Raw genomic sequence first — 26,936 nt, forward strand, 5'->3', positions numbered from 1 at the left:
GGAGGAGTCGGGAGGTTGAATCTGCATGGGGGGAGGAGTCGGGAGGCTGAGTCTGCACGGGGGGAGGAGTCGGGAGGTTAAATTTGCATGGAGGGAGGAGTCGGGAGGGCTGAGCCTGCACGGGGGGGAGGAGTCGGGAGGGCTGAGCCTGCACGGGGGGGGAGGAGTCGGGAGGCTGAGTCTGCACGGGGGGAGGAGTCGGGAGGCTGAATCTGCATGGGGGGGGAGGAGTCGGGAGGGCTGAGCCTGCACGGGGGGGAGGAGTCGGGAGGCTGAATCTGCATGGGGGGAGGAGTCGGGAGGGCTGAGCCTGCACGGGGGGGAGGAGTCGGGAGGCTGAGTCTGCACGGGGGGAGGAGTCGGGAGGTTAAATTTGCATGGAGGGAGGAGTCGGGAGGGCTGAGCCTGCACGGGGGGGAGGAGTCGGGAGGCTGAATCTGCATGGGGGGGGAGGAGTCGGGAGGGCTGAGCCTGCACGGGGGGGAGGAGTCGGGAGGCTGAGTCCCCATAGTGGCGCAGGAGCCGGAAGCTGAGTCTGCATGGGGGGAGGAGTGATCGGGAGGCTGAATAGGCACAGCGTGGGAGTCCTCGGCAGAGGGCGCTCCCGAGAACCCGGTGACCTCGTGCGGTTCTCGCGAGACTCGAGACTTCCTGCGAAGACACCGGAAGAAGTTCTTTCCGTGCATGGCCACCCCCTGATCCATCTGGAGCGGCACGTTGAGGAACGGTACCAGCCGGCACCATGCAGTCAGATGACGTAAGTCTCCCCGGCTTTCGCCGGGACCCCGAGTGTTAGAGGATATGCACCCCCGACCCTTTCCCGAGCCAGGCAGGGGCAGGCTCCGCAGTTGCACCCGAAACCAAGTCGCTGTGAAGCCACTCCAAGGCTCAGTGCCCACGCGCTCCAGCCCTGGGCAAGAGAACCCTGCCCAGAGCACCTATTTTACACCTTGTCTCTGCCTTGGGCCCGACCCCTGACTCTTGACCTCCGACCTTCGCCTTCCCGTTTATGATGGAGGCAGAAACAGCCTCATTAGTGCGTAGTAAGCTCTTTGTAGGAGAGGGAGAGGAAATAGGAAAAATAAAAGCGCTCAGGGTTTTGTGACATCATTCTGGTGGTTCACAACCGTGCAGAACCCAGCGCAGCTTGGAGCCCTGCTTTGTCATATGCCGGGTGTTAAATTGTCATGTGACAAGGAGGAACCCCCCTCCCCACTGTACGCTTAATGAATGTGTATAAGTGTGTATATATACGTATATATATGTACATATGCATTAATGCCTGTGTGTATATAGAGCTTAACACTTGTATAATTTATTTTTGTTGGGGTGAACCTTCAAGCGAACTTCACTGTTATTGATGCTAATTTTGCATTTTATTTTGCACCGGTATTGAGGAGATGAGGGAGAGATATCGTTCGCCTTCATGACTATCTTCCCAGCTTTAGATTCTCCTAACTGGATGTATTTTATATTTAACACCTCAAGAGAATTGCACCCATTTCACAGTTGAGGAAATTGAGGCCTAGAGAGGCTAAGTGACTCGGCCAGTGCTGCATGGGTACATGGAATAGCCGGGATCCAAACTCGGGTCAACCCAATAAAGAACTTAAGACAGGTTTTTTTTTTAATTTTTTTTTTTTTAATAAAAAAAGCTTTTGTATTGGAAGCTTCAGGTTCCGTGCTTGGCACATAAAAAATGCTTAATAAATGTTTGTTGAATCAGTTTATTTTATTTTATTTTTATTTTAATAGCCTTTTATTTACAGGATATATGCATGGGTAACTTTACAGCATTAACAATTTAACAATTGCCAAACCTCTTGTTCCAATTCCCCCCCTCCTCCCCCCCCCCCCCCCCATGGCAGGACGACCAGCAGACATTAAATATATTAAAATATAAATTAGATACACAATAAGTATACATGACCAAAACGTTATTTTGCTGTACAAAAAGAATCAGACTCTGAAATATTGTACAATTAGCTTGTGAAGGAAATCAAAAATGCAGGTGTGCATAAATATAGGGATTGGGAATTCAATGTAATGGTTTTTAGTCATCTCCCAGAGTTCTTTCGCTGGGCGTAGCTGGTTCAGTTCATTACTGCTCCATTGGAAATGATTTGGTTGATCTCGTTGCTGAGGATGGCCTGGTCCATCAGAACTAGTCATCATATAGTATTGTTGTTGAAGTATATAATGATCTCCTGGTCCTGTTCATTTCACTCAGCATCAGTTCGTGTAAGTCTCTCCAGGCCTTTCGAATCAGTTTATTCTTAATATGATGCTATGCTGGTATTCCCATGGCAGTAGTATTTATATAGTGCTTTAAGGTTTGCAAAGCACTTTACAAACATCATGTCTTTGGATCCTAACAACAAGGTAGTGTTATTATTCCCGTTTTGCAGATGAGGAAATTGAGGCGGACAGGTTCAATGATTTGACAGGATCACATAGGTAGTAAGTGTCTGAGGCTGGATTTGGATTTGAACTCGGCTCTCTCTGACTCCAACCCCCAAATTGTCCACTGTGCCATCTAGATCTCACGTAAATTCTTTCCCCACTGCCGCTTCATGCTTATCACTGTTGACAGAGTAATATACTTTATGCCTGGATCTAACTATGCCACTTTTTTGTTAAAAATATTCAATCCTTTCCATTTCCCTAACGTGTGAAATTTGAGCTTTTGTTCACCACATAGCTAGGTGGCACAATGGATAGACAGCTGGACTTCAAATATGGCTTTTGACACTTAATTAGCAGTGTGACCCTTTGCTAGACATTTACTCTCTTTTTCTCCCAGTTCTCTCATCTATAAAATGAGGATAATAGCATCTCCCTTCTGAGGTGGTTGTGAGGATCAAATGAGATATTTTAGTGCTATATAAGTGCTAGCTATCATTGCTATTCTTTTAGAATGTCCTCATCCTTGCTACCTTAGTTTATATTTGCCATCTCTAAGACTTTTTTTTTTCCTTGCTTGCTGTTTAACAGGATGTTTGGAAATGATCTCTCCTGTACTTTGAGGGGTATAGGAAGAATGGCAAAATAGAGGTCCTAGATTTAGAATTGGAAGGGCCTTTAGAGATCATCTAGATCAGACCTCTAATTTTTCAGATCAGGATATTGGGGGTGAATATGACTCAGGATCCAGCATGCGTTGTATCTTCTCATATGCTTCACAATCCAGCCTTTGTCTAGTCTGCATTCTTTTGTACATACAATAGATATATGGGCAGTTATATGGCGCAGTGGATAGAGCACCGGCCCTGGAGTAAGGAGGATCAGAGTTAAAATCCAGCCTCAGACACTTAACACTTACTAGCTATTTGACCCTGAGCAAGTCACTTAACCCCAATTGGCTCATCAAAAAAAAAAAAAAAAAAGAAAGAAAGAAAGAAAGAAATTGAATGGAAAATGGATGGTTATCTGAAAGGAGAAAGCATTAGCAGCTGGAGAGAGTATCCTGATCTTCCAGTCAGAGATGGGGGGGGGGGGGGGGGATTAAAAAGCACTTTAATTGCCAGATAGAATTGTAGTAGATAATTTCTGGGGTTTCTTTTCTGATATCCATGATTCTAAATCCCATCTATCCTTTACATTTTAAATGTTGCTTCCATTAAGGCTTCCCCTGTTATCTCTTCTCCCCTCTTGTCATCCATCAGTAAATGTCCTTCTCCCTTTCTGACTTCTACTCTTAGGATCTTAATTAGCACATATCCTACGTATTACAACTCTACAATTAGCATCCTACATATTTGAAGCATTGTGTTGTAGCAGGTGAGACCTGAGGGGAAGACCCAGGTTCGTAGTATGCCTCTGGTGCTAGCTGTGCAGTCCTGGACAGCTACTTATCCTCTCTGTGTTTTGGGAGCAACACCCCAGTATTTACCCTTGGTGCTAATGTGTACTGGGCTATTATGGGAAGTCCTTTCATCTAAGCTATCTTTGCAAAAATCACATACTTTTCCCATAGTTGCATATGCACTTACACTTTATTTACATCCAAATTACTTGGGTATATACTCTACCTTACTGTAAACACATGAGAGCATGTGTTTTGTCCAGCCCCTATTACAGTGCTCTGTACTCAGCGGATGCATACTAAATACCTTTTGATGTTTAAGTTGTTGAATATAGGAAACTCCTATACATACAAATAAAGAATAATACATCCTTCTGATCATGGTTTTGCTTATCATGTTAATTTTGGGATGGGGAAATCAGACCTGCAATTTTTCTTTTTCTTCACAAGTAAGGCCATTTTGTCAAAGCTGCTTCCTCTCATCTTGGCACAATAGCACTTAGAGCTGCAAGTATCTCTAGAACCTGACCCTCTCGTTTTACTGATTGATATCTAGAGGGCAAAAGTACTTGCACGAGGTCATGGTCCTGTCCACCCACTATTGTCTCTCTGAGGATGTTTTTCCAGGTCTGCTTTCTTCTTTCTGTTAACGGGTCTGTCAATCAGAACAATTAAAGGCTGTTTTTCCTTTTGTCTGCAGGTTATCTGGGATGTGCTTGGAAACAAGCAGTTTTGTTCTTATAAAATGAAGTGAGTATCTAAGTTCTAATTTTGGTGTGGGGTTTCCTCGTAGAATACCAGCAGCTCATATTCCTGTCTCTTTCCCTCCTATCCCCTAGAACTAAGACCCAGAACTTTTGTCGAAATGAATACAACCTGACTGGATTATGCAACCGTTCTTCCTGCCCATTAGCAAACAGCCAGTATGCTACCATCAAAGAAGAGAAAGGTCAGAACCCAGTTTTTTCTTTTTTTAATGGATTGCCTGATAAGATTTGGTAAACTTTTAGATGTCAGTGTTGACAATAATAATGGCATATACTCTTGTCTTTCTTAGGTCAGTGCTACTTGTATATGAAGGTGATAGAACGAGCAGCTTTCCCTAGGCGCATGTGGGAGCGGGTAAGGTGAAAAGGGAAGAGAAGTGCATACTTGTTTTACCTTCTGTTGACCCTCAGTCATTTTAGTCGTGTGTCCTTTTTTACGGTTTATCAAGGTGCTCTAAAAGCAACTTGCAAAGCCTTGGTTGATATTTCTTTGAAAGATCTTTTGAAAATCTTCTGATAGAAACTGTAGTTGGCCATTAAAAATGAGACCTTTCCATTTTCCATTCCCACCTTGAACTTCTTTTTTGGTTCAACAGGTCCGACTCAGTAAGAATTATGAGAAAGCTTTGGAGCAAATAGATGAAAATCTCATTTATTGGCCTCGCTTCCTTCGGCACAAATGTAAACAGCGATTCACCAAGATCACCCAGTACCTGATTCGAATCCGGAAACTTACTTTAAAGCGACAGTATGTGCTATGATCCTTCCCTTTATTCTTTCTGATTCTTGATTTACTGTACTTCGAATGAGCATCTTTAGCCCTCAGAAACCTTTGGGTTTGGCATTAAGTAGTCTTTTCTGACAAGTTATTGAATAGAGGAAAGGAAATGATTTGAGGCTAAACAACTTATTTGTCTTTAGATTTTCAAGACTTTACCCTTTTAACTTATTTTCTTTTTAAGATTGTACCTTTTACACTGAAGTATTTCATTGCAAAACTATAAAAGAATAATTATGATTATTATACTTCTTTAAAGTGCTGGTGAAGAACATTATTTTTTTCAAGGCATCACCTCCTGAAAACATTAAGCTACTATTAGCCCTACTAGCATCCTCTGTTTATATTATTCTAAGAATATCACTTTAGTGACTAACCAGCATTCCTTCAAAATGGCAGACATGTCAGGCTTTCACAGAAAAATCCCTGTTGACCAAAGTTCACCAAAGCTTTAATCTTGGAAATATCAGTAAAGATTTTTTTAGAGTTTAAAGGGCAACTAGGTAGCATTGTGGATAGATCCTGAGCAATCCACTTCACCCTATTTGCCTCACTTTTATCTGTAAAATGAGTTGAAGGAAATGACAAACAACTCCAGAATTTTGCCAAGAAAACCCCAAATGGGATCATAAAGAATCAGACCTGACTGAAAATGATTGAACAACAAAAGAGATGAGAAAGCCATGTAGTTACTAATATTCTTTGGATTATTTTTTTGGAGTGGGTAGTAGTCATAATTTTTTTCCAATCATTGGTATCCTTTCCATCAGATTTCTATAAAATTGCTTCTTAACTGTTCTCAAAATTCTAATAATTCTGCATGAACCTACTCTTTGTATATATATTTGGTCTAGTTTTGTTGACTCCCTTTTTGGACATCTTTATTACTTATCTTCCCTCAACTTCCCCACACCCCAAATTAAAAATAAAGAGAAAGAAAAGTGCTTGTAACACATGACCATAGTCGAGCAAAACAAATCTACATAGTGGCCATAACTAAAACTTAAATCTTTTTTTATATCTTGAGTTCAACATCATCATTTGTCAGAAAGTGGATAGCCTTTTGAAATTATAGATTCTCTCAAAACTTAGTTGGTCCTTGATTAATAGGAGTTCTTAAATGTTTCACTGAAGTTTTTTTTCTTTTCAAACTTCAGTATGAGTTTGGCATTATTAAAAAATGTTCCCTTCATTTTGCATTAATTTTTACTTCTCAGAATCCTTTTGATAATTTTATGGCATAATAATGTAACATTTTATTCATATAGTGTGTTGTAACTTCGTTCTCTAGTTGATGGCCACCTCTCAAATTCCGTTTACCTTAGTATATTCTTTTTGCCCTCTCCTCTTTTCATTTGGCAAAAATTTGCCTTTTCTTGCCCCTTCCCCCAAGTCTGCACTTGCAAAGAGCTTATGTTCTAATGATGAAAAAAAAAATTATATTCAAAAGAAACATAAAATCAGTAAATACAAATATGTACAAAGTAATTGAATATAAGGTAGTGAGGGAACTAGTAACTAGGCGGATTATTAAAGGCTTCACTCAGAAGGTAGTGCTTGAGCTTTTTTTTTCCCCCATGGATTTTTTTATTTTAAAAAATTAAAATTTTTTTCAGTCATCAAAAATCTGCCTTTTGAGCCTCCCACTCCAATCTACCCTGAGTCCTTTACTTTTCTCTCAGAAAATGAATAGAATGTTTCAGCATTAGTTCTTTGGAGTCATGGTTGGAATTACGATGATAAGAATTCCTATTTCTTTCAAAGTAATTGGCCTTTTCTTTTCACTCTATAGCAGTTACTATGGGTCTTACAGGTTTCTCTGAAATCATCTCTTTCTTCATAACTTTATATTACAGTAGTATTCCATCACATTTTTTATAGTATAGTTTGTTCTTCCACTCTCCAATTTGAGCACCCCTCAGATCCCCATTCTTTACCAACTCAAAAAGAGCTAGAGGTGTTTTATGCATCTTTAGTTAAGAGTTTGAGGTTTTTTTAGGATTAATCCCTTTCTTAATTTATCCTGTGACTAATCTGCTTTTTCTTTCTTCTTTTTTTTCTTACCTCTTTGTTGAATGAAAGCATACCCAACTCTTTATGTGTTCAAATTCTTACTTCATTTATTCAGTTCAATAAGAGGGAAGTTGAAGTGTCAGCTGCTTTGTCCACTCCTTCTTGATTGTATGGGTGCCTACCTGTATGCAAATTATGTAGGATAATTTTTCTCTAAACCTTCCTTTTTTCCTCCCTGAACCCCCGGTGTATTCGTCTTTCCATTTTTCCTTTTTTTTTTTTTTTTTTTCCCTTAAGGTCATCAAGACATAACAGAACCACTTCCAGAGCTTGTTTAATTAAACTCATTCTCTCTGTGCCATGATAATAAGGTTCATAAGGAACACATATATCATCTTCTCCTATTAAAGGTGCAGAGTTTATCCTTGTTTAATCCTTTATCATTGTTTGGTTATATTAACTCCTGATGAAACTGAGATCTGCTTTTTTCCTGGGGTCAGAAAAACATCCTTACCATTTTCTCCTGAACCTTCTACTCTGCCTAAGGCCTATGGCTGCTTTCAACCCCCCAGGGTGCAGGTCTTTTCTCATTTCATCCTGAATCAGTGACTAGGAACTGGATAATGGGTGCCAAAGCTGCCATTTGGCATCTAGTCTTGTGCAGGGCCTACCTTAACAGGAAGCTGGGACCTTTTTTTCTGGAGCACAGCGGCTCTCTGGCCCCTTGATTACAGCCTTTTCTAATATCCATAGAATTCTCTTGTCCTCCTGTGCCAACCTGAGCTGGAAAACTAATGCTACTATGACTTTTTTCCCCCAGAAGATTCAGTCTGGTGCATTTTTTTTTGATCTTTTGGATCATTTTGTAGGGGAGTGAAGGTAGGTTGTATTATGTCCTGCTACTCTGCTATCTTGATTTCTTTCCCCTCTTTTTCCCTTCTCTCTCATCTTAAAACCCTCAGAATAGAACCAATCAATCCTTCATGTCTTGTTTTTCTAATTTAATTACTTCATTGCTCTTTAAAGACATTAAAGTTCTGAATACTCTTTGTTTTATTGCAACCTCTGTAGGCTTCCCCGCTCCATCCCAATAATAATTTTACTTTTTTGTCTTGACTCTTGGGTTTCTCCACAACTCTGATCTTTTCATTTGAAATGCTTGAAAGTCTTATTTTATTAAAGGTCCATTTTCTCCCCTGTAGGATTAAACTCAGTTTTTCAGGATAAATTATTCCTAGAATTGTTTCTAGGTCCTCTTGTTTATAGTCAAAAGATGCCAGAATTGGTGTGAACCTGACTTTTCAACTCTCAGAGTATTCATGTTGTATGGGCACAAACAAGACTGCAGTAGAGCCTATATATCTTTGTGTTTTAGTTTCCTACTCCTGAATTGTATTTTCCAAGGTATTTTTCACTGCCCTATCTTATGTTCAACATGGCATTGAAGTCACTAAACATTAAAATATATATCGACACTTGAATCTATAATTTTGTCTGTGATGGAAATCCTATTGCGACCTATCTGTGACTTAGTAGATAAATACTAGGCAGTTACCTGAGACACACAGAATATAAATAACTTGATCAGAGTCACATATTTAGTATGTGTTAGAGTTGGAATTTGTACCTAGATCTTTGTGATACTTCAAGCCCAGCACTCTTACCATTCTACCTGAATCTTATGTATTAAAATATATGTTGCTTTAATTAGGAGGGTGTTTTAAAGTCCTTTAAAGGTTTATTCTCTGTAGCAGCAATCTGTAACGTTTTTGGTATCATGAAGTCATGACGTCTTCAGAAAAATATTTTTTAATGCAGAAAATAGAATATATAGAACTACAAACTATATTGAAAAACAATTATAAAAATATAAAAACAAAAATAAATTCATGGACCCCAAGTTAAGAACATGTTTTATAGCATGTTGGAGAATAAGCTGCAATTATTTTCATAATTGTCTTTTTTGTAAATGCTTATCATAATTAGTATACTTGTGAGTTGATTGGTGTGTCTAATAAAAAACTATTTCATGTTGAATTTGAATATACAATAACATGAAACCAACTCCAACTCCTTTATTTTCCTCTCCAAAGAAAACCTTTGATCCATTTTTTCATTTTACAACTCTCTTTTGTCTAAAGGTTTCATATAAAGAAAAAGACTGAAATGATTCAGGTTCTTCAGTAATATTCACCTCTTGATCATTGTACACATTTCTCAACACATGACTACCACTATCACTACTATCAGCGCCACTGCTGACATTTATATAGCCCTTACTCAAAACTTCAAGCTTTATGACATGGTAGAACCTGCCAGAGTTTCTGCTTGATGCCGTAGTTTTAAAATATTGGGATCACTTCAGGCTATGTTGCGACACCTAAGTGGGATTCTAAGGAAGTTGTGGATTTGTCTGTTCAGCAAAGCCCTAGAAAGTCAGTCTTTATCGCATTTATTTTTGAGATAGAAGAATTTTTTGTTTCCCGAATTTGTAGAAAATATTGTTTCCCTAACTAATTTGTATTTTTCTCTTATAGGAGAAAACTTGTTCCCTTGAGCAAAAAGGTGGAAAGACGTGAAAAAAGACGAGAGGTAAAATTATTTTGGAGCACAGGGAAGGAAGTTGTGAAAATGTTTTGATTAGCTTTTTCTGTGAACTTATAGTTCAGATTTTGACTGGAAGGAGGGGAACTTATTGCTTCATCACATAGTGTTGATAAAATTTATTTTCCATGATACCAAGATTATTGTCCCATAATTTTCATCTTTTAAGTGTTGATATTTTTAGAGTATTATGGAGTAAATCAGAAGGGAAGCCAAATTAATAGTTTGTTCTGAAATTGTTTGTTCTTTTGAGATTATTTAGTATTATTTTTTATAATAAAGTTAAAAGTTTATCATTGTGTACCTTTTTGACTGCTCTCTCCCAGTCTCCAGTTTCATATTTTCTTGGTGTCCTACCAGAATATGAAACTCCTTATGTCTGAAACTGCCCTCATTCATCTTGTTTCATCTTCCATATTATTTCTCATTAACTTCCTCATTTCCATTAATCTGGAGATAAGCCATTGGATCTGGAGTCAAGGACACCGAGACCCAAATTCCACCTGACATTGCTAATTTTGTGACCCCAGGCAAATCACTTCATCTCTGCCTGCCTCCATTTTTAATTTGTAAAATGCATCTACCTTCAGGGTTCTTTGGGGGATCAAGTAGGGTATTATTCCTAAAGGCTTTACAGACTTTAAAGCAGCATTTGGATGCTTACTATGTGTGTACTGTGTACTGTGAGGCTCATTTGTTTTATAAATCTTTAAAGTGTAATATAAATGTTTTATAATTATTCATATTATTAATATAGTTGCTTTGTAATGTGGTAGTTTTAAATTTCTGATCTCATCTTCTATTGTTCTTCTCTGTATGCTATATGAAACTAGACAGTTCAATGTTCCTTAAGTAGTCTCTGTGCAAAACTCATGATTCTCTAAGTATACTTTGTTCCAGCCAAACTGAATTATTCCCCAACATTTCTTAGTTTGTCTTTTCTCATGCTATTTCCATTGATTTTCTTGTCCCAGCTCCCCATTTCTTATCTATCCAAATCCTAATGCATCCAACTTCTTTGAATTTTAAAGTACAAATTAGCACTCATCCGTCATTTAACAAAATCTACCTTGTAGGATTTCTTTTGTTTGTTTGTTTGTTGGTTTTTTTTTAATATATTTGTCTTTTTTTATATTAGAATGGTACATTAGAGCAAGGACTCTGTCTTATTGACAGAGATTGGTATCTTTCTCAGTGCTTTGAATATAGTAGGCACACCATAAAATTGAACTGAACATAAATTTAATATCTTCTTTCAGGGTGGTTAGTGGTTGGTAAAAATAGACAAGAGGTGGGGAGGAGTATGAAAATTTAAGGAGAAGAAATTTCTTCTTAGGAAATTTTACATCTTTTCTAGTATACTTTAAAATACCTGTCCAGGGATGTCCTTTTACCCAAGTAAAGTTTGATTCTGCTAAACTACAGACCTCTCTCCCACTAGTAATGTGTTAAAACTGTTTTATAGTCATTTAGAAAACTAAACTAGGAGGGCCTTGTCTCTCTTTGAATGATAAATTTTGTAAAAGCAGAGATCATTAGGTAAAAGTTTTTAATTCCCTAGTATTCCTTAGTACCATTAAATTTTTTAGAACATCATTTGTAATAATGGTTCTTCCTTGTCTTTGCAAAGTTTAGGACTCTGTACTCCACAATCCTAGAGATTCTTACACAGAATTAAAGCTTTTTGCATGTAAAATGGCTTTGTTCACATATGTCTTATAGTGTTATAATAAAGATATTTGTTAGGTGTTAACTTTGTAGAAATTACTGAGTTTTATAGGAGAATTTAGGAAAACAAGTTCCTTGTTATTGCTACTACTGATACTAGGATATGAATACTTTCTTGCTAAAACCTTTTAGCTTTTCAGAGTCAAAGGTGCTAATTTTTTCTTTGTATTGATGCACTACTTTGGTTTTTTTTTTCTTTTAGGAAAAAGCACTAATAGCTGCTCAGCTGGATAATGCAATAGAAAAGGAATTATTGGAAAGGTTAAAACAAGATACGGTAAGACGTTAGACAACAGGGATTGCATAATTGAGATTTTTTAGATTGTTTCCATGAAAATTTGGAATCTCTAAATTTTGGGGCATTTGTGGTGGGGAGGGACCTGAGGATGAGAAGGTAGAAAAGAATCCCCTCGTTTCTTTAGTATCTTCCATAGAGGAAATTTGATGGGTATAGTAAAAAAAAAATTGGAGGCAGGACTGAATTGAATTGAATTGAAATTTTGGCTCTTGATACTATGTTTATGTCTCTTGACAAGTATCTTGAATACTTTGAGCATTAGTTCTCTCATTTGTAAAACATGGATAAAAATTGCATTACCTCCATCATGGGGTTATTATAAGAAAGGTAAAAATGCTTTTTTTAAAGTCATAAAAATACCTTAAATGGGAGTTATTTTTTTCTTTGATATTTAATTATTGCTGTTTTCATTTTTGAAGACTATACTGTCACCCTTGTTTATCTTAACTTCCACTCTCACCACTGGAAAAAATTTTAAGATGGTTTTATACATTTTCTTGTACATCACATTCAACTTCATAGAAATACTTCGCCACATGAAAATTCACTGGTTGGCCTGATTGAATGTAAAATTCAAGATATTCTAAATCCTTTTCTTCCTTTTGCTTTAAATAATTGAAAAACAAGGAAGAGATACTTTAAGAGTCTGGTGTTTGACCCCAGAGAGGCTATTTAACGTGTAGCACCTACAACCTCATATCTACAGTGCTCTAAGGAAGAGGAGGAAATGGTTAGATAATATGTTTGTGAGAAAGGAGAATCCCATGCATTGTTTTCTGTTGTAACTAAATCTACATCTGTATGTTGTGTTCCTCAGTATGGTGACATCTACAACTTCCCCATTCATGCCTTTGACAAAGCTTTGGAACATCAAGAAGTTGAAAGTGACTACTCAGATACTGAAGAGAAAGAGGAGGAAGAGGAGGAAGAAGATGAAGATGTAAAACTTCATTGACATTTTTCAAATATTTACACAACTCTAGGGTAGATCTTTATAAACAGCTAGAATAATTTCAGACTCTTTGCAGAAATAACTGTTTGGTTCTGATTGCTTTTTTTGCCATCATTGAGAACTGATTATTGTTCATATCTACCTTGCATGTAACCAAAGCAGTTGCTGATAGTTACATTTTTTTTTTTAATAGTTCTTTATTGAAATTGTTACTAAGGAGCGAAATCAATTTCCTAAATTACACTTAAGTTTGTTGAAGGTAGTTACCTAGCATAATTATCAAGATTCTTTTAGTTCTTTATTCCTACTAGTCAAGTTAGTTTAACAGAAGAGCCAGTTGAGTAAAGAGATGTTTCTGACCACGTGGCATATGTCTTAAAAAAATATCTGTTGTGACCAATATTTGATTTAAGTTGACTACATATTAACCATTTGGGAGCCTTTTCTATTGGTCAGTTAACACAAAGTTCTTTCCTGCTTTGTTTATTTCTAGTTCTAAGAGAATCTGTTAGGTGAGTGAGAAAATGTTTTAGCAGTAACAGCCAGATTTGCAGACTTAACACCTAAGATTTAAACTATTTTTACCTTGTTGATTCTTCTCTTAATTGGTAAATCTTTCCTTTAACAACAATAGTGGAAACTGGCCAGATACTGCTTTACTCGTAGGATTTTTGAATGATGAGATGCTACAAAAGACACTGGCCAATTGCAGCCAACCTTGGACCTTCTTTCTATCTGTGTTTTGAACTAAAAGGCATGATTTCTTTCAGGACTTGAACAAAAGGGAATTTGTGGAAGATGATGAGGTGGAAGAGAGTGACATCAGTGATTTTGAGGTAAGTCATGTAGGGTCTGTTGTGGCAGTTGAAGAGATGGGAGGTGAGGATATTTATAGTAATAAGAACACTCATGCAGACACTTGTTAGATTTTGGAGCATAATCCTAGAGCTCTGACTGGAGACAGTGGGAGGGAGTATGTAGTTGTCAGCCCATGCCTGCAGTCATCACACTTGGAAGTTTTCTTGTCACTTTTACTTTTTACTAGGATATGGATAAATTAGAAGCTACCAGTGAAGAAGATCAAGAGAAATCCTCCAGTGAAGAAGAAGAAAAGCCTACTACTGCCAAACACAAAGGCAAAGCCCCATTGAAGGGCCCCATGAAGAGAAAGCGAGCCTATGTGGAAATAGAATATGAGCAGGAAATGGAGACAGCGACCAGAGCCCAGACAGCCTGAGTGTTTTTAGGCATTTTGTAAATAGTCAGAAACAGGAATGAGCATTCTCATTTTTCTACCTTTTAAAAGATCCTTGCTCTCCATTTTGTGTTTAAAGGATTTGTTTTTAAACACTGTCAGCCCCATACTCTTGTTTATGCTTTGTGAAGGGTTGGAGGAAACGTTAAATCTTGATCAGGCTTTTCATGGGAGAGGCAGAGGTATTAAGGTAACGTTTGGGCTGAAGAAGGTTCATAGGTTGAAGATAAGCTTGATCAGAAACATCCTATAGCTTGAGAATAGCCTGTCATCATTTCTCATTTGATTTCTCTCATTTAGTTTAATCTGACTCTTCCTGATTCATGTGAGGTTCTCTCAGTACACACATAGTCGCAATCTGCCCCTTCCTTCAGGAGGAAGCGGAGGCAGATGGGGCTAAGTAACTAGGCCAGGGCTGACCAGCTAGGTAGTGTTGGAGGCCAGGTTCAAGTGCAAGGCCTCTGGAGTTCAGGCCTAGTGCTCTACCCAGTGAGCCACACAGCTGGTTTGGATTTCCTTCCCCTTCTTGTTTAATTAAGACCTTTTTAAAAAAAACTTCCTGGTCCCTGCTCCTATGGAGTTAAGGGGGGAAAAGAAACAGGCTACCATACTCCAGTCCCTTTTTATCTGAATGGGAAATCTTTTTGTTCATCATAAAAAACATTAGGGAAGACACAGGAATCCTTTTCTTCAGGTTAATAGATGATGAAGGAAAGGGAACAGTTTATCTTCAAAGTAAGAAAAAATATATTTATTTTTTTAAAAAAGCAAATGTATCTATGTTCCAACTTTTGTTGTTCTTCCCGAAAGCTCCTGAACTTTTCTGATACAATCTAATACTTTGTCATCTTTGCAACTCTGGACAGCTTTGGTTAGTAGACTCTGAAACAGAAAAACATAGTTATGATTTAGTGTTTTTTCTCTATCCTGCTTTTCTCTTATACAGTAGGTGGAAATAACTAAATGACATTCTATTCAAGTGATTTCTGGAGTGATCAGAACAAGTTCTAATTTCATGTGAAAGCATACCTTGGGAATTCCCCTGGCTGCCTCCAGGGCAGACACAACAATTGTGTGAATCACTTGGAGATTAGGCAGCTAACATGCTAGAATTTGAATACATAAATGATGATGAACACTGAGATTTGTATAAATTAATAAAAGTTTGAAACAAAACAGTGCATGTAGATATTGAATGAAACTTTGTTGAGAAGTTACCCTGTAACCAACTAATGGACCAGTATCCCAGTGGGAGCAGATCGGGAGAATATAGAGCATTGCATAGCCTGCTTGGCCCTCATGGCCTAGTGAGCTTACATTTGCTTATTTTTGCCCTTGGTGCCACATATTTCTTCCTTAATGAAAAATCATTCTATTGAAAATGAAGGAAAATGGTATTTAAACTTCATAAATTACTGTTCAAAATGTCTGTTGCACTCTGGCTCAGGAAAAATCTGCTGTGGAAAAAGTGGTCTAATCCTGACTCCTCTTTAATTTCTGGCCTAAGATACTCTTAATATTTGTAAAGAAAGGAATCTTTAAGTCCTACTATACAGTAACTTTCACCTTCCAGCACTAGCCACATTTATGAAGACTTAGGGTCACAAATTTTGGGGCACATGCAGCCTTGATTTCAAAACAGTTTGCCAGTTTATAAAAATCCAGTTTTAATTATAGTTCTAAGTGTGACTACTTAAAAAATAAAACAAAAGTATTTACATGTATCCTTTTTCATATAGTAACCACATGGGTTCTGTGTAGTTCTCACATATATTCCTGCTAATCTCTTGTCTTCTACCATTCAAAACAGATGGATATTTGGGGAGGGACAAGGGCAGCTATGAAGAGGTCAGTAACCTCAGTATGACTTTCTCAAATATCAGAACAGCAAAAATTGGAGGGCCAAAGCTGGACAATGTGACCTATTACTCACTCATAGGTGAGTGATAATAGGTGTCACTGAATAGCATCTTGTAGGTTATAGTCAGTCCTATATGTCCTCCTCCCCAGAGATAACTTTTTAGAACCAAGTGAGGAAAATTAGGGGCTGTTTTTTACTTACTGTCACCTGCCCAGCAGAGCAGTGGTCCAAGAGAGTAAGACAGTCAGTGGCCTCCTGTAACAGAGCTGCCTTCACGGGCTCAGGAGTAAGGCTCTGGTCTTTTGCTACATCACACACCATTTTTAGGAGGGCTTTCAGGAAGATTTCTAGTCTGCAAGGAATCCTGAGTCCAAAGACAAAAAAGCAGTTGTGATCAAACTTGTTAGTCTTGGGATAAAATACAGCTAACATTTATATAATTCTTACTCTGGGCCAGGCACTGTGCTTTATAATTATTACCTCATTTGAACTTCACAACAGCCTTGCAGGGGGTGCCATTTCCATTTTATAAGTGAAGAAACTGTGGCAAATAGAAATATGATTTGCCCAGAGCCATCCAGCCCATAAGTATTTGAGGTTAGATTTGAACTTGGGGCTTCCTGACTCCAGGTTCACCACTGTCCACTGAACCATCCAGCTTCCTAGTATTTCCTGTGCTTCCTAATGGAACTTAATGAGAGTATGATTTGCCTGGGCAGTAGTACAACTAAAATCCAGGCTTTTTGATTGTTCAGTGTTCTTTCCATTACCTCACTGCCATCTTGTGTATATTGATCTGTATTTTTCGAAATCTGGGCAGACTTAATTTTCCTGAGAGAATTCAAACCAAGCCCTTTCATTAGACCTGATAGTCCCTTGGCTTGGGAATTCTGGGTAACTGTCAAATCTCAATACTAGGATTGTCTTATCTACCAGATCTACAACTAAAGATTGTCTCTTCCAGGGGTTCCAAACTTTATTTTGTTAAAGTATGTCAGATTCTTTTGGCAGCTTGTTGAAATCGATTGACTCAATTTTTTTAAATTTGTAATTAAAAGGATAAATTTCACTTGAAAATAAATGTACTCTTTTCCCCGTGCAAGTTCATGTACTCTCTGAAATACATCTACAGATTTGCAGACCCTAGGTTAATCCAACTTCCTTTTATAGAGCCACAAAAACCATAGCCAGAGAGGTTTAGTCACAAATTAGCAGAGGCTGGACTCAAGGTTCTCTGATACCTCTGCCACTACATTGCCAGTGATACAGGTGAGGAAAATAGTGTTTGAATACTTAAAAATTATATTTCACATTTTATAGTAATATCCATAAGAATCCATACTTTAGCTAATAAATACATCTATATCCTGCATACAGGCTGGCTGATCTTAAAGAATTAGCATTATTTTCCTAAGCTTTTATTTCTTCAAAACCTACACTGACTTAATGAGATAGTGCTGGAGTAGGACTAAGTCTAGTCTAGTCAACTACTATTTGGCAGTGTGAGCCCAAGCAGAGTACTTGACCTGGAAGAACCCATTTCCTTCCTTACATAGTTATGAGGATGTTGGACTTAGTGACCTGTTTGGTCGCTGGTTCTGGATCTATGACTCCTATTCTGGGAATGCACCCTTGGTGTCAAAGTTTCAAGAGAAATTAAGGTAGCCAATGTTAGCATGAAAACGGCTCCATGCACTTATAACTCAGAAATTGCTTTTCAGTCTCTAACCACCTTTTCCTTGAGTCCTTTTGTTTTCAAAAAGAATTCTCAACTCAAGTGGAATATGCTAAATTATTTCAGTTGTAGATAATTCTAGGTACAGTTCTAAAGAGATGAAAACTAGGGTTTTCCTAGAAAGTAAGAGAATAATAATAATAATAGAAAAAGCCTTTCTTTCTGGCTTTCATACCTTGGCCAACAATGCTTGATGGTAAGTTTAAGAGCCTCCAATATTCTTAATCTGGCCTCCTCCTCAGGTCCATCATAGACTTCTAGGTATCCTATAATCACTTGCTCCAGTCTTTTCAAGTGTCTTACTGTCAAGATCCCCAACCTAAAAGAGAACCCATGTTGTGAATAATAGTGATAATTAACATCACAATTAAGGCCAGTGAAAGCAGGGAGCCAAAGGAGTCTCACCTCTCTATGAAAGCAGACAAGTTCCTGGCATATGTTCTTCGAAGGAGGAGGCGGTACTCTGGTTCCATATGGGTCAGGATCAGTTGCAGCACATCATCACAGGGACCGCTGGATCTGGGCTCAGTGGCCTTCCACTGTAGCGGCCTCTCCAGGACAGGAAACAAGTCCAACAGACACTCTAACACTGCCTGAAATGTTGAGAAGGAAAGGCACCCAAAAGTTTTCTTTACCCATTTCTGATTCTTAGCACTAATGAGATATTCCATGGAAAATATGAGATCTCGAGGAATATTAAGGGCTCATGTTATGGAACCAACAAATGTTTCCACAATAAGATCTTTATGGTAGTTTTATGCCATAACCTCTTAAAGGGATCCAAGATGGTTCTGATTTGTAACAAACTACAGGAGAGCAACTATTCTAGCAAAGCCAGTAAACATGATTTTATTTTCCTTTCTCCTCTTTCCGTCTCAAATTCCCTCCTCCTTTCTCTTTCTTTTCCCTCCCTTTCCTTCTTTCCCTTTTCTCCCCTCTTTCCTCTTCCCTTCCCTTCTTTAACACCCTGAATAGCATGGATGCTCTGTCCTGTCCATCCCTAGGCTACCTTGTGATTCCACCTCACCCACTGTCCCTTGGCCCTCTTAAACTTTAAAGAGATCCATTAGCTTCAGCTACCCTAGTAGGTGGGTGGGTCACTGTGTCTAAGTAGTTGCACAAAATAGAAGTGATGTGGGATGAATAAGGAAATATTTCTCAATCTGTTTTGTGATAAAAAATTTAATTTGTTTTAATTACATGATCACAGCCTTCTAACTACTCCCCCCAAGACAGAGACAAAGCATGGCAAATGTCTGACCATGATCTTTTGTGGAGAGTTCTGAATGGGCCATCTCCTTGCATTTATCTATTATCTCTAGTTGGCATTTTCACTGGATTTTCAGAATCAAAATGGGAACAACTTTTGGTTATTCATTACCTGGAATAGATAGAATCTAAAATGTATATCATCTGCCAGCTATTTCACTTCTCACCTATTCTATCTTTTGTCTACACTTGAAAAATCCAGATTTAGGCTTATAAGCAATGTATAATACCTGGATAAGGTCAGGCTCTGGTGTGTACAGATGATTAAATAGGGCATGGTAGAGGACTTGAGCTCTGTTAAATTGGCGTAAATCAGCAGCTGGCTGCAATGAGACAGAAAACAGAAAAGGAAAGAGGGCCAAGAGAGAGTTACATATTCACCCTTTCAAGCACCTTTCCCCTACCATAGGAACGCTTGTTAATTACCGGAGGCCTGATTATTCCACCTAAAATTATGGAGGCTACTTTTGATTCTGTCTTGTAGAACCACAGTGAATCTGAACCAGAGGTTCAGAGATCATCTACTGCACACTCTAGTTATAGAGAAATGAGGGAATCCAAGATCCAAAGAAATGCCTTGTCTAAAGTGACAAAGTCAGACTTAAGTCATACACAGCCAGAATTCAGGCCCAGATCTGCTGACTTTTAGTCTATTTGACTACACTGCCGCTATTCTTATAGGTCATTTAACTAGTTACAGTTACTACCACCCATCAGGGAAATAAATTCACATTTCATCTCACAGCAAAACCTCATTGACTGTTGGAAGGGGCCTGAGGCACAAAGAGGCTAATTGGCTAACCCAAAGTCACACAGGACCTGTGGCAGGATTCAGATCAGGACTTACTGAGGCCCAAGTCCAGTGCCCCATCTGCTAGGCCCTGATGCATCAACAAGAGGCCTTTGCTTAGCTAAGTCACTTAACTTCTGAGTACCTTATTTTCTTCAATCACAAAATAAGAGGAATGAGCCAGATGAGCTCTAAAGTCTCTTTTTGTTCTAAATGTGTGACCTTTAATTATTCAGGAGAAATAGCATAAAAGATATCATCATAACTACTGGAAATACTATTGTGCTATAAGAAATGATGAGCAGGACAGTTTCAGAAAAACCTGAGAAGTAACAAAGGGAAATAAGTAAAACCGAAGATCATTGTGCACAGTAATAACAAAATTGTATGATGATCAACTGTAGAAGACTCAGCTACTCTGATCAATATGATCATAACCATTTCAAAAAGCTACGATAAAAAATGCTATTCACTTTCAGAGAGAGAACTGAGGAACTTTGAGGGCAGATATTTTTCACTTTCTTTGTTCTTGTTTTTGCATGTATGTTTTCTTTTGCATCATGACTAATATGGAAATATATTTTGCATGACTTCACAATATACAATTGATTTTTTATTGCTTGCCTTCTCAAGGGATAAAAGAAGGGCAGAATGGAGGGAGAATCTAGAATTCAGAATTTTAAAAAACGAATGATAAAAGTTTTTCATAAGGTAATTGGGAAATATTTAACAAAATAAATTATCTTTTAAAAAAGATTTTATGATTAGAAAAGGTTGGTGGGTTAGCCCATGTAATGAGAAAAAGAAGTAAACAAAATATATGTTAAAAAGAAAGGAATACTCCAGAATATTGAGGACTTATTATTGAAGATTTTCAGAACAAGTCTATTATTAGCAAGGTCCAAGATGGTATTTGCAATTTGTACAAGTAAAGGTAGAAACTTCACTGACAAAGTATCATCCTGACCTACTACTCCTAAGAAAGTCTGAAAACTGGTAATTGCTTACCACATTGAGCACAATGTGATGGAGGCAGTGTACCCCCAAGATTTTGTTTTCATTCTGGTAGTCATCAGAGATGAGCAGGGAGGGTGGAAGGATCCTCTCCAGATGCTGGCTCAGCCAGGGCCTAGTAACCTGATATAGAGTCCATGAAAATATGTACTTGGTGGCAGGATTATTCTTCCAGGATTCCCTGGAGAAGCAAAAATCGATTTTGTAGGTAAGAACAACCAAAAGGTGCCATGAAAAACACTTTTTAATTGCTGAACAAAAAGGACATCCCAAGTGGAGCATGTGCCTTCCTCCCATTACTAACACACTTTCTATAACTAAATAACTCAGGTGTTCTGCACTAGATGTGAACAAAACAGCATCTTTCCATTTCCTAAGACCAGTTATCCATGGCATGAGGTGTAGAGACAACTGGTCCATTACAGTTGTCTACCCTGGAGGCTGAGCACAGGTTTGTACATACAATATATAGACAGTGTTAGGAAAATCTCAATTTCCCCTAGTAGTGAAGGGAATAATAGAGTAATTACCTCTTATTTTCACATTTTTCTCTCTCCCCATATTAGTAAATGTTTTGTTATAAATATTTAGTATAACAGATTGAGAGAACTTTGAGCGCATCTAGTTCAACCCATTTTACAGATGAGGAAACTGAAATTAAAATGACTTGTTTAAAGATAAGAGCTAGTACATAGTAGAACCAGGATTTGAATTGAAGTCCTATTGTACTGTTTTTCAGCTTTCTTTCCTTGGCATCACCCTTGCCTCAGCTTAGGAAAATAAAGAAAAATAAGATGTCTTTTTATGACTTCACCTTGAATATGTAAAATTTTACTTCACCTAACCCTACTTCTTTTTGAGAATGAAGAACCAGCAATAGACCTTTCTTTAAGATTTGTCTCCTCCCTTTTAAAGGTCATTTGCTGTTCCTCAGATGCTAAAGCTTTCAGCTCATGTTGCCTTCCCTCCATTCTGTGTAAATCTCTGTAAAAGTGCATCATCACCATTAGAATGTATATTCCTTACATATAAGGGTAGAGATCATACTCTACCGACATTATCCAGACATAGTAGGGGGGGAGAAGGGTAAATAGTATCTAGAAAATTAGGTTGTCTGACTGAACAGTCTAGCTTTTTTCCAGCTCTCCCAAGTCATTCTCAATTCTTTCAACTGAGTTTTGCAGACTTGATTGAAAGCTCTTTCTTTCTCTGGGTCTATTTCTCCTGATAATGTTTGAACATGTACTTGATTAGCTATTAGCAAACTATAATCCAGAACCCCTGAGATCCTTGGGATCTTTTACATAGGGCATGGGAGGTCAAAATTTCCACATTAAGACATTTCCCTCTTCCAATATTTCTCCGTTTTCCAATTTACACATGTGTAAGGCTGAATGTTCTCCATTCACAACAAACATAGATCACTTGAAAATCCCCAATTACATTAAACTAACATGCTTATTGTTCCTACTAACGTGAAATAGGCTTGTTGTTTCAAATATTTAAAATGCATCTTAAGACTCGCCAAAAAAAAAACTAGGAGTCTCTCATCATCACCGTGTGAAAATTAAAACTGCATATAACAGGAATACGTTACTTGCTAAATCCTGTCCCTTATTTGCTAAATTAAGTCTGGCCAGATTTCGAAAATATCTGTATCTCAAAAAGTACTATGCCCTCAGGGAGGTGATATGATAGGCAAGTGAATTTGATTGAAGAGAGGGAGGATTGAGCAAAATACCAGACTCACTTTCTCCTCTGGAACCATCTGAGTCCAGTAGCAAGATGTAGATCAGGACGACTAGAGGTGGTCCTGTATGACGGGAGAGACCTTGGCCTTTTAAAACTTAATGTTTTTAAGCTTTTGTCAGATCCAGTTTGATTGAGGTAAACTCCAGTGGGACGACCCTCAGGGTTTCTGGCCCAAACAAAAACAATTGCTATTTACATTGACTTAAGAGCCAATCAAGATCCAAACAAAGACCAAGTGAGGTTTGGCTTGGGATCTATTGTTGACCAATCAAGGAGTGGTTTGGGTTTAAGACGGTAGTCTAAAGTATCAGCCTTACTTTCTCTTCCCTACTCATCCCCTTTTCTTATAGCAGTGTTTAATTGGCTTTTGGGTCAGCGCTTCCATTTGTAAAGCAGAGTGAGTGGTTAGTGTAAGAATTTCCCCACTGGTAAAAGGAGAGATATGGACTCTATTATGTCTTTTTTCCCCTTAAAAATGTTTGTCTGGACATATACTCTAAAGTCTTTTTTTTTCTTTGACATGTAATTGTTTCTAAAATCTAAATTTTTTAAATCTTAAAAAAAGTTTTGAAAAATATAGATTTTTATGACAGATTATGCTTTATTTTTAAAAGGGCTACATATCAACTAGGGACATCTGAGTAGGCTGAACTTGTTAGTAATTCTGCCCCATCCTCATATCAGAATACCTATGGAATGGGAAATAGTACATAAAATCATTTTCCATCTCAATTAAAATTTTATCTTTTAGCCTAAAATGGAAACATTTAAATGACAGGTCTAATGTTCCTGTTTTGATTATTGTCAAATTCCCTTTTTTGTTTTTTTTTTTTTGGTAATGAAAAATCAGTAGCTTTATTATTTAGTATAAACTACAATATGTTTACTATATGGGTGTTGATGGTGGAAGTAAGTGACTACAATGGCAATGTGTACACTATGCCAGGGGAACAAAATTCAAAATACTTTTTGATCAAATGTCTGCAGTGTGAAGATAGATAAGTAGTAGCACAAGAGTTAAGTAACAGTAGTGCAAAAATGAAAATATAAGCTATGTCTTAAGGAGTTCTAGAGTCAGGAGAACCCGAGTTCAAATTCAGCCTTAGACACCTGGTACTTAATAGCTGTAGTGATGCCAGGGAAACCACTTACCCCTGAATGCTTGAACAAAAAAGAAGAAAAAAAAAAAAAGGAAAAAGAAAAATACCTACCAGTATTCTAGACAGTGCTTTATGCCCTCCAAGCAGGGGGAAATTTACTACCTCCTAAATCAATTCATTCCAATTTGGGAAATTTAACTTGAATTGTTAGGAAGCTTCCCTTGCCCCAAGAGGCAATCATAGCATATTGGATAGAGATTATTATAGAGGCAAGGAGACCAAGTCTAGTCTTGGCAGTGACTTCACTTCAACATCAAGGCAACATTTTTGGGACTAAGATGTTACATAAGTAGAGGAAGGTACCTCATCCTAGAGTCACCTCTACCAATGGAAGCTTCTCCCTATCACTCCTAGTTCTGTTGTTAATCTCTCAGTCTAGGAAAGTAATCAAAAGACTTTGTCTTATTCCTGCCCTGAAACTAGTGGAGAAAATCCACTAAAAAGTACAGATTACATATTTTCTTACTTTTGGAGAAGAGATGGGGGGCTATGGGTGTATGAAGTTGTATACACTGATATGGTCACTGTATCCCTTTTTTTCTTGATAACAAGGGAGATTTTAGTGAGGTGACAGAAGCTGCTGTTATATAAAAACATTAAACATCTATACAATTTTATAAATAAAAAGTAACTAGCTAATTTTTATTGAGTCTTAGTTTCCACATCTGTAAAATGTTACAATAAAATATTAACAATTTACATTTCTAAATCTGGTGTAGATACCTAACTAGCATCTTAATTTCCTCATTTGTAAAATGGTGATTATAAGAGCATCTCATCTACCTTCCAGGGTTGTTGTAAGGATCAAATGAAATCTTTGTACAGACTTTAGCACAGTGCTTGGCATATGGTAGGCACTATAGGGTTATTCCCTTTTCTTCCTTCACTGATAATTCGGTGCCCTCTGGGGAAACAAGGAGGTATCCTGAAAGGAGCACAGAAGTGGAGTTCTAGAAGACACCAAGGTTTGAATACTGGCTCTGTTTTATACTAGCTTTGTGATGCTAGGCACTTCATAAAAGAATAATGCAATATGCCCAATCACCTTTATAGGGTTGCTGTGAGGAAATCGCTTCATGAGCTTTAACAAAAATGTCTTGTATTTATGAATTTCTGCAAGGTCTCCAAACACCTTACAAATATACCTTTTTTTATTTTCCTTTACACATATTTGAAGAGTAGCTAATGTTTACGTAGCACTTACTATGCATCAGGAGCTGGTTTTGTAGTTCAATGTCTGACTCTATCATGGCCTTCTACCCCTCGAAGTCTTTCCCATTGTTTCCATGACACCATCTATCCATCTCATCTTTCCCCATCCCATTTATTTTCTGCCTTCAATCTTTTCCCAACATAAAAGCCTTTCCCAATGATCTTCTCATTAAATGGCCAACGTATTTAAGGTTCATCCAGGTTGAGTATTTAACTTTCCAGTAAATGGCCTGAATTCATTTCTTGAATTACTGACTGACTGATCTCCTGGATGTCTACAAGTGCCATCCTAACGCTCTCCCCTCCAGGACCATCATTCAAAAGAACCGATTCTGAGGCCACCAGCTTCCCTTGGAGCTCTGCTCGCCCAGCCACGCACGGCCAGCTCGAGGGAGCCGAGCCCAGGAATAAACGCTGGCACGTTCCGTTCCTTCTCCTCCCGTTTGCCAGCCAGAAAGGCCGGGACCTGCGGCCAAAAGCTTCCTCTTCACGGGAGCTTTTAGACTCCGCATGACCCGCAGAGTCTGTTGTTGTTCTGGCAGATCCTGGAGCGGTTATCCAGTCCTCCTGAAGCGGCTTGGTCAAGGTCGCACAACGAGCGTCGGAGGCAGAATCTGAACTCCCGACTTCACCATCTAAGTGCGGGATCTCTGGGCGGGCACCGAGCCGAGCCTTTGACAACTATCATTTCATTTAATCCTCTAAACAACCCTGGAAGGGAGGGGCTACGGGGATTTTACAGGCTCAGAAACAATTTGCCCACCGTTTGAGCCCTGCCCTGGCTGCCCGCGGGCTAGCGGCCGCCCGAGCTTCCAGGATGGCGCCCGCCCCACTCACTTGGTCAGCTCTGGTCCGAGAAGGCCCATCACGGCTGGGAACCGGCCCCCCCGGTCCGCAGTTTCCCCGCGGAGGAACTCCGACACCGAGCCACACCCGGTGACCCTCAGCAGCGAGGCCAGCGCCTCCTGGGCCGCTCGCTGGGAGGCGGGGCTGCTCCACGGCCGCTCCTGACGGTGCGTGACCGAGAAGATGTAGATGTAGGGGGCGGCGGGGCGCAGCGCGGCCGTCACCGCGGCCGGGCCCAGCGAGCCTCGGGCCGCCTCCAGGCCCCGCAGGAGCTGGACAAACACGGCCCCGACGCGGGCGGCTCGCTCGGCCCCGCCGCGGCGCGCCTCCTCCGCTTGGGCCGGAGCGGCTTGGCCGCACAGAGCTCGGGCCACCTGTCCCAGCGCTGGGGCAACCCCGGCGTCCTCCCGCAGGAGCGCGGGCCAGTCCGCGGCTTCCAGGAGGGCGCCCAGCTCCCGCAGCGCCGCGTCCCCGGCCGCCCTCTCCGCGCCGGCCGTCCCTGGGCGCGCGAGCTGCTGCAGGAGGCCGGAGAAGGGCTGCCCGGGGGAGGCCCCGCGGGCGCTCTCCCGCTCCATGCTGCGGGGGCTGGAAAATAAGGATAAAGAAGCCCCGGCTCGGGGGGGGGGGAGGCAGGAGCGCCCGCCGGCTTGCTTCGCGGCTCTCCGCAGATCCCTAGCGCAGCCAGAAAGAAGAGAACTCCATCTTCAGGCCCGGGAGAGCGGGAATTCTCCTTCCATAAGACACCTGGCTGCGGCGGACTCGAGCACTCGGGCACGGAATAATGGGTGTCGTAAAGCAACAAGCCGGCTTCTTCCAGCACAGTCGTAAGACTCGGCCACGCCTCCTCCCTGGGAAGGAAGGTGGGGGCGGAGTCTCTAGTCGAATATATTTACATGATTAATTAACCCTTATTTTCTCTGCGCTTTCCTTTTTTATCTTCATCAGATGGAAAGGAACCATGAATAAAAGATTCTTACATGGGGATCTTGTCTGTTTCAAACATTAGAGTTGCCAAATTCTGAGTAGGTATTGCGTCCTTGAGGTCGTGCTTAGCTAAAAGTGTATGGCAGACTCTGAGGTTTGTTGCTGTGAAAGCT

At 39.4% G+C, this 26,936-nt stretch overlaps 2 protein-coding genes across 2 annotated transcripts; one reads left to right on the forward strand and one right to left on the reverse strand.

The window, feature by feature from the left end:
* Window positions 1–617: 617 nt before the first annotated feature.
* MAK16 (MAK16 homolog) lies at window positions 618–15,921 on the forward strand. The gene is made up of 10 exons (XM_003757969.4): window positions 618–757; window positions 4,506–4,555; window positions 4,645–4,754; window positions 4,863–4,927; window positions 5,169–5,320; window positions 9,901–9,955; window positions 11,898–11,972; window positions 12,811–12,933; window positions 13,716–13,781; window positions 13,991–15,921. Exons 1-10 carry the CDS (start codon window positions 743–745, stop codon window positions 14,180–14,182), a joined length of 903 nt encoding a protein of 300 aa, XP_003758017.1. The 5' UTR covers window positions 618–742; the 3' UTR covers window positions 14,183–15,921.
* TTI2 (TELO2 interacting protein 2) lies at window positions 14,969–26,795 on the reverse strand. Its single transcript, XM_031950679.1, has 7 exons — window positions 25,831–26,795; window positions 20,864–21,050; window positions 19,296–19,388; window positions 18,202–18,389; window positions 17,972–18,115; window positions 16,263–16,425; window positions 14,969–15,082 (listed from the first exon to the last, which is right to left on the reverse strand). The coding sequence occupies exons 1-7, from the start codon at window positions 26,412–26,414 to the stop codon at window positions 14,978–14,980; spliced, it is 1,464 nt and encodes a 487-aa protein (XP_031806539.1). The 5' UTR covers window positions 26,415–26,795; the 3' UTR covers window positions 14,969–14,977.
* Window positions 26,796–26,936: the final 141 nt, after the last annotated feature.

Source organism: Sarcophilus harrisii, chromosome 2 (assembly GCF_902635505.1).
Source record: "Sarcophilus harrisii chromosome 2, mSarHar1.11, whole genome shotgun sequence".
Classification (NCBI taxonomy): domain Eukaryota; kingdom Metazoa; phylum Chordata; class Mammalia; order Dasyuromorphia; family Dasyuridae; genus Sarcophilus; species Sarcophilus harrisii.

Excerpts from the sequence above, each read along its gene's own strand:
- MAK16 (XM_003757969.4), top strand. Across the intron at positions 11,973-12,810 it reads AAAGGTTAAAACAAGATACG|TATGGTGACATCTACAACTT; the intron begins GTAAGACGTTAG and ends TGTGTTCCTCAG. Across the intron at positions 13,782-13,990 it reads GTGACATCAGTGATTTTGAG|GATATGGATAAATTAGAAGC; the intron begins GTAAGTCATGTA and ends ACTTTTTACTAG.
- TTI2 (XM_031950679.1), bottom strand. The coding sequence starts at position 26,414 with ATGGAGCGGGAGAGCGCCCGCGGGGCCTCCCCCGGGCAGCCCTTCTCC. Across the intron at positions 21,051-25,830 it reads CTCGGACCAGAGCTGACCAA|GGAATCCTGGAAGAATAATC; the intron begins GTGAGTGGGGCG and ends TTGCTTCTCCAG. Across the intron at positions 18,116-18,201 it reads TTGTCTGCTTTCATAGAGAG|GTTGGGGATCTTGACAGTAA; the intron begins GTGAGACTCCTT and ends GTTCTCTTTTAG.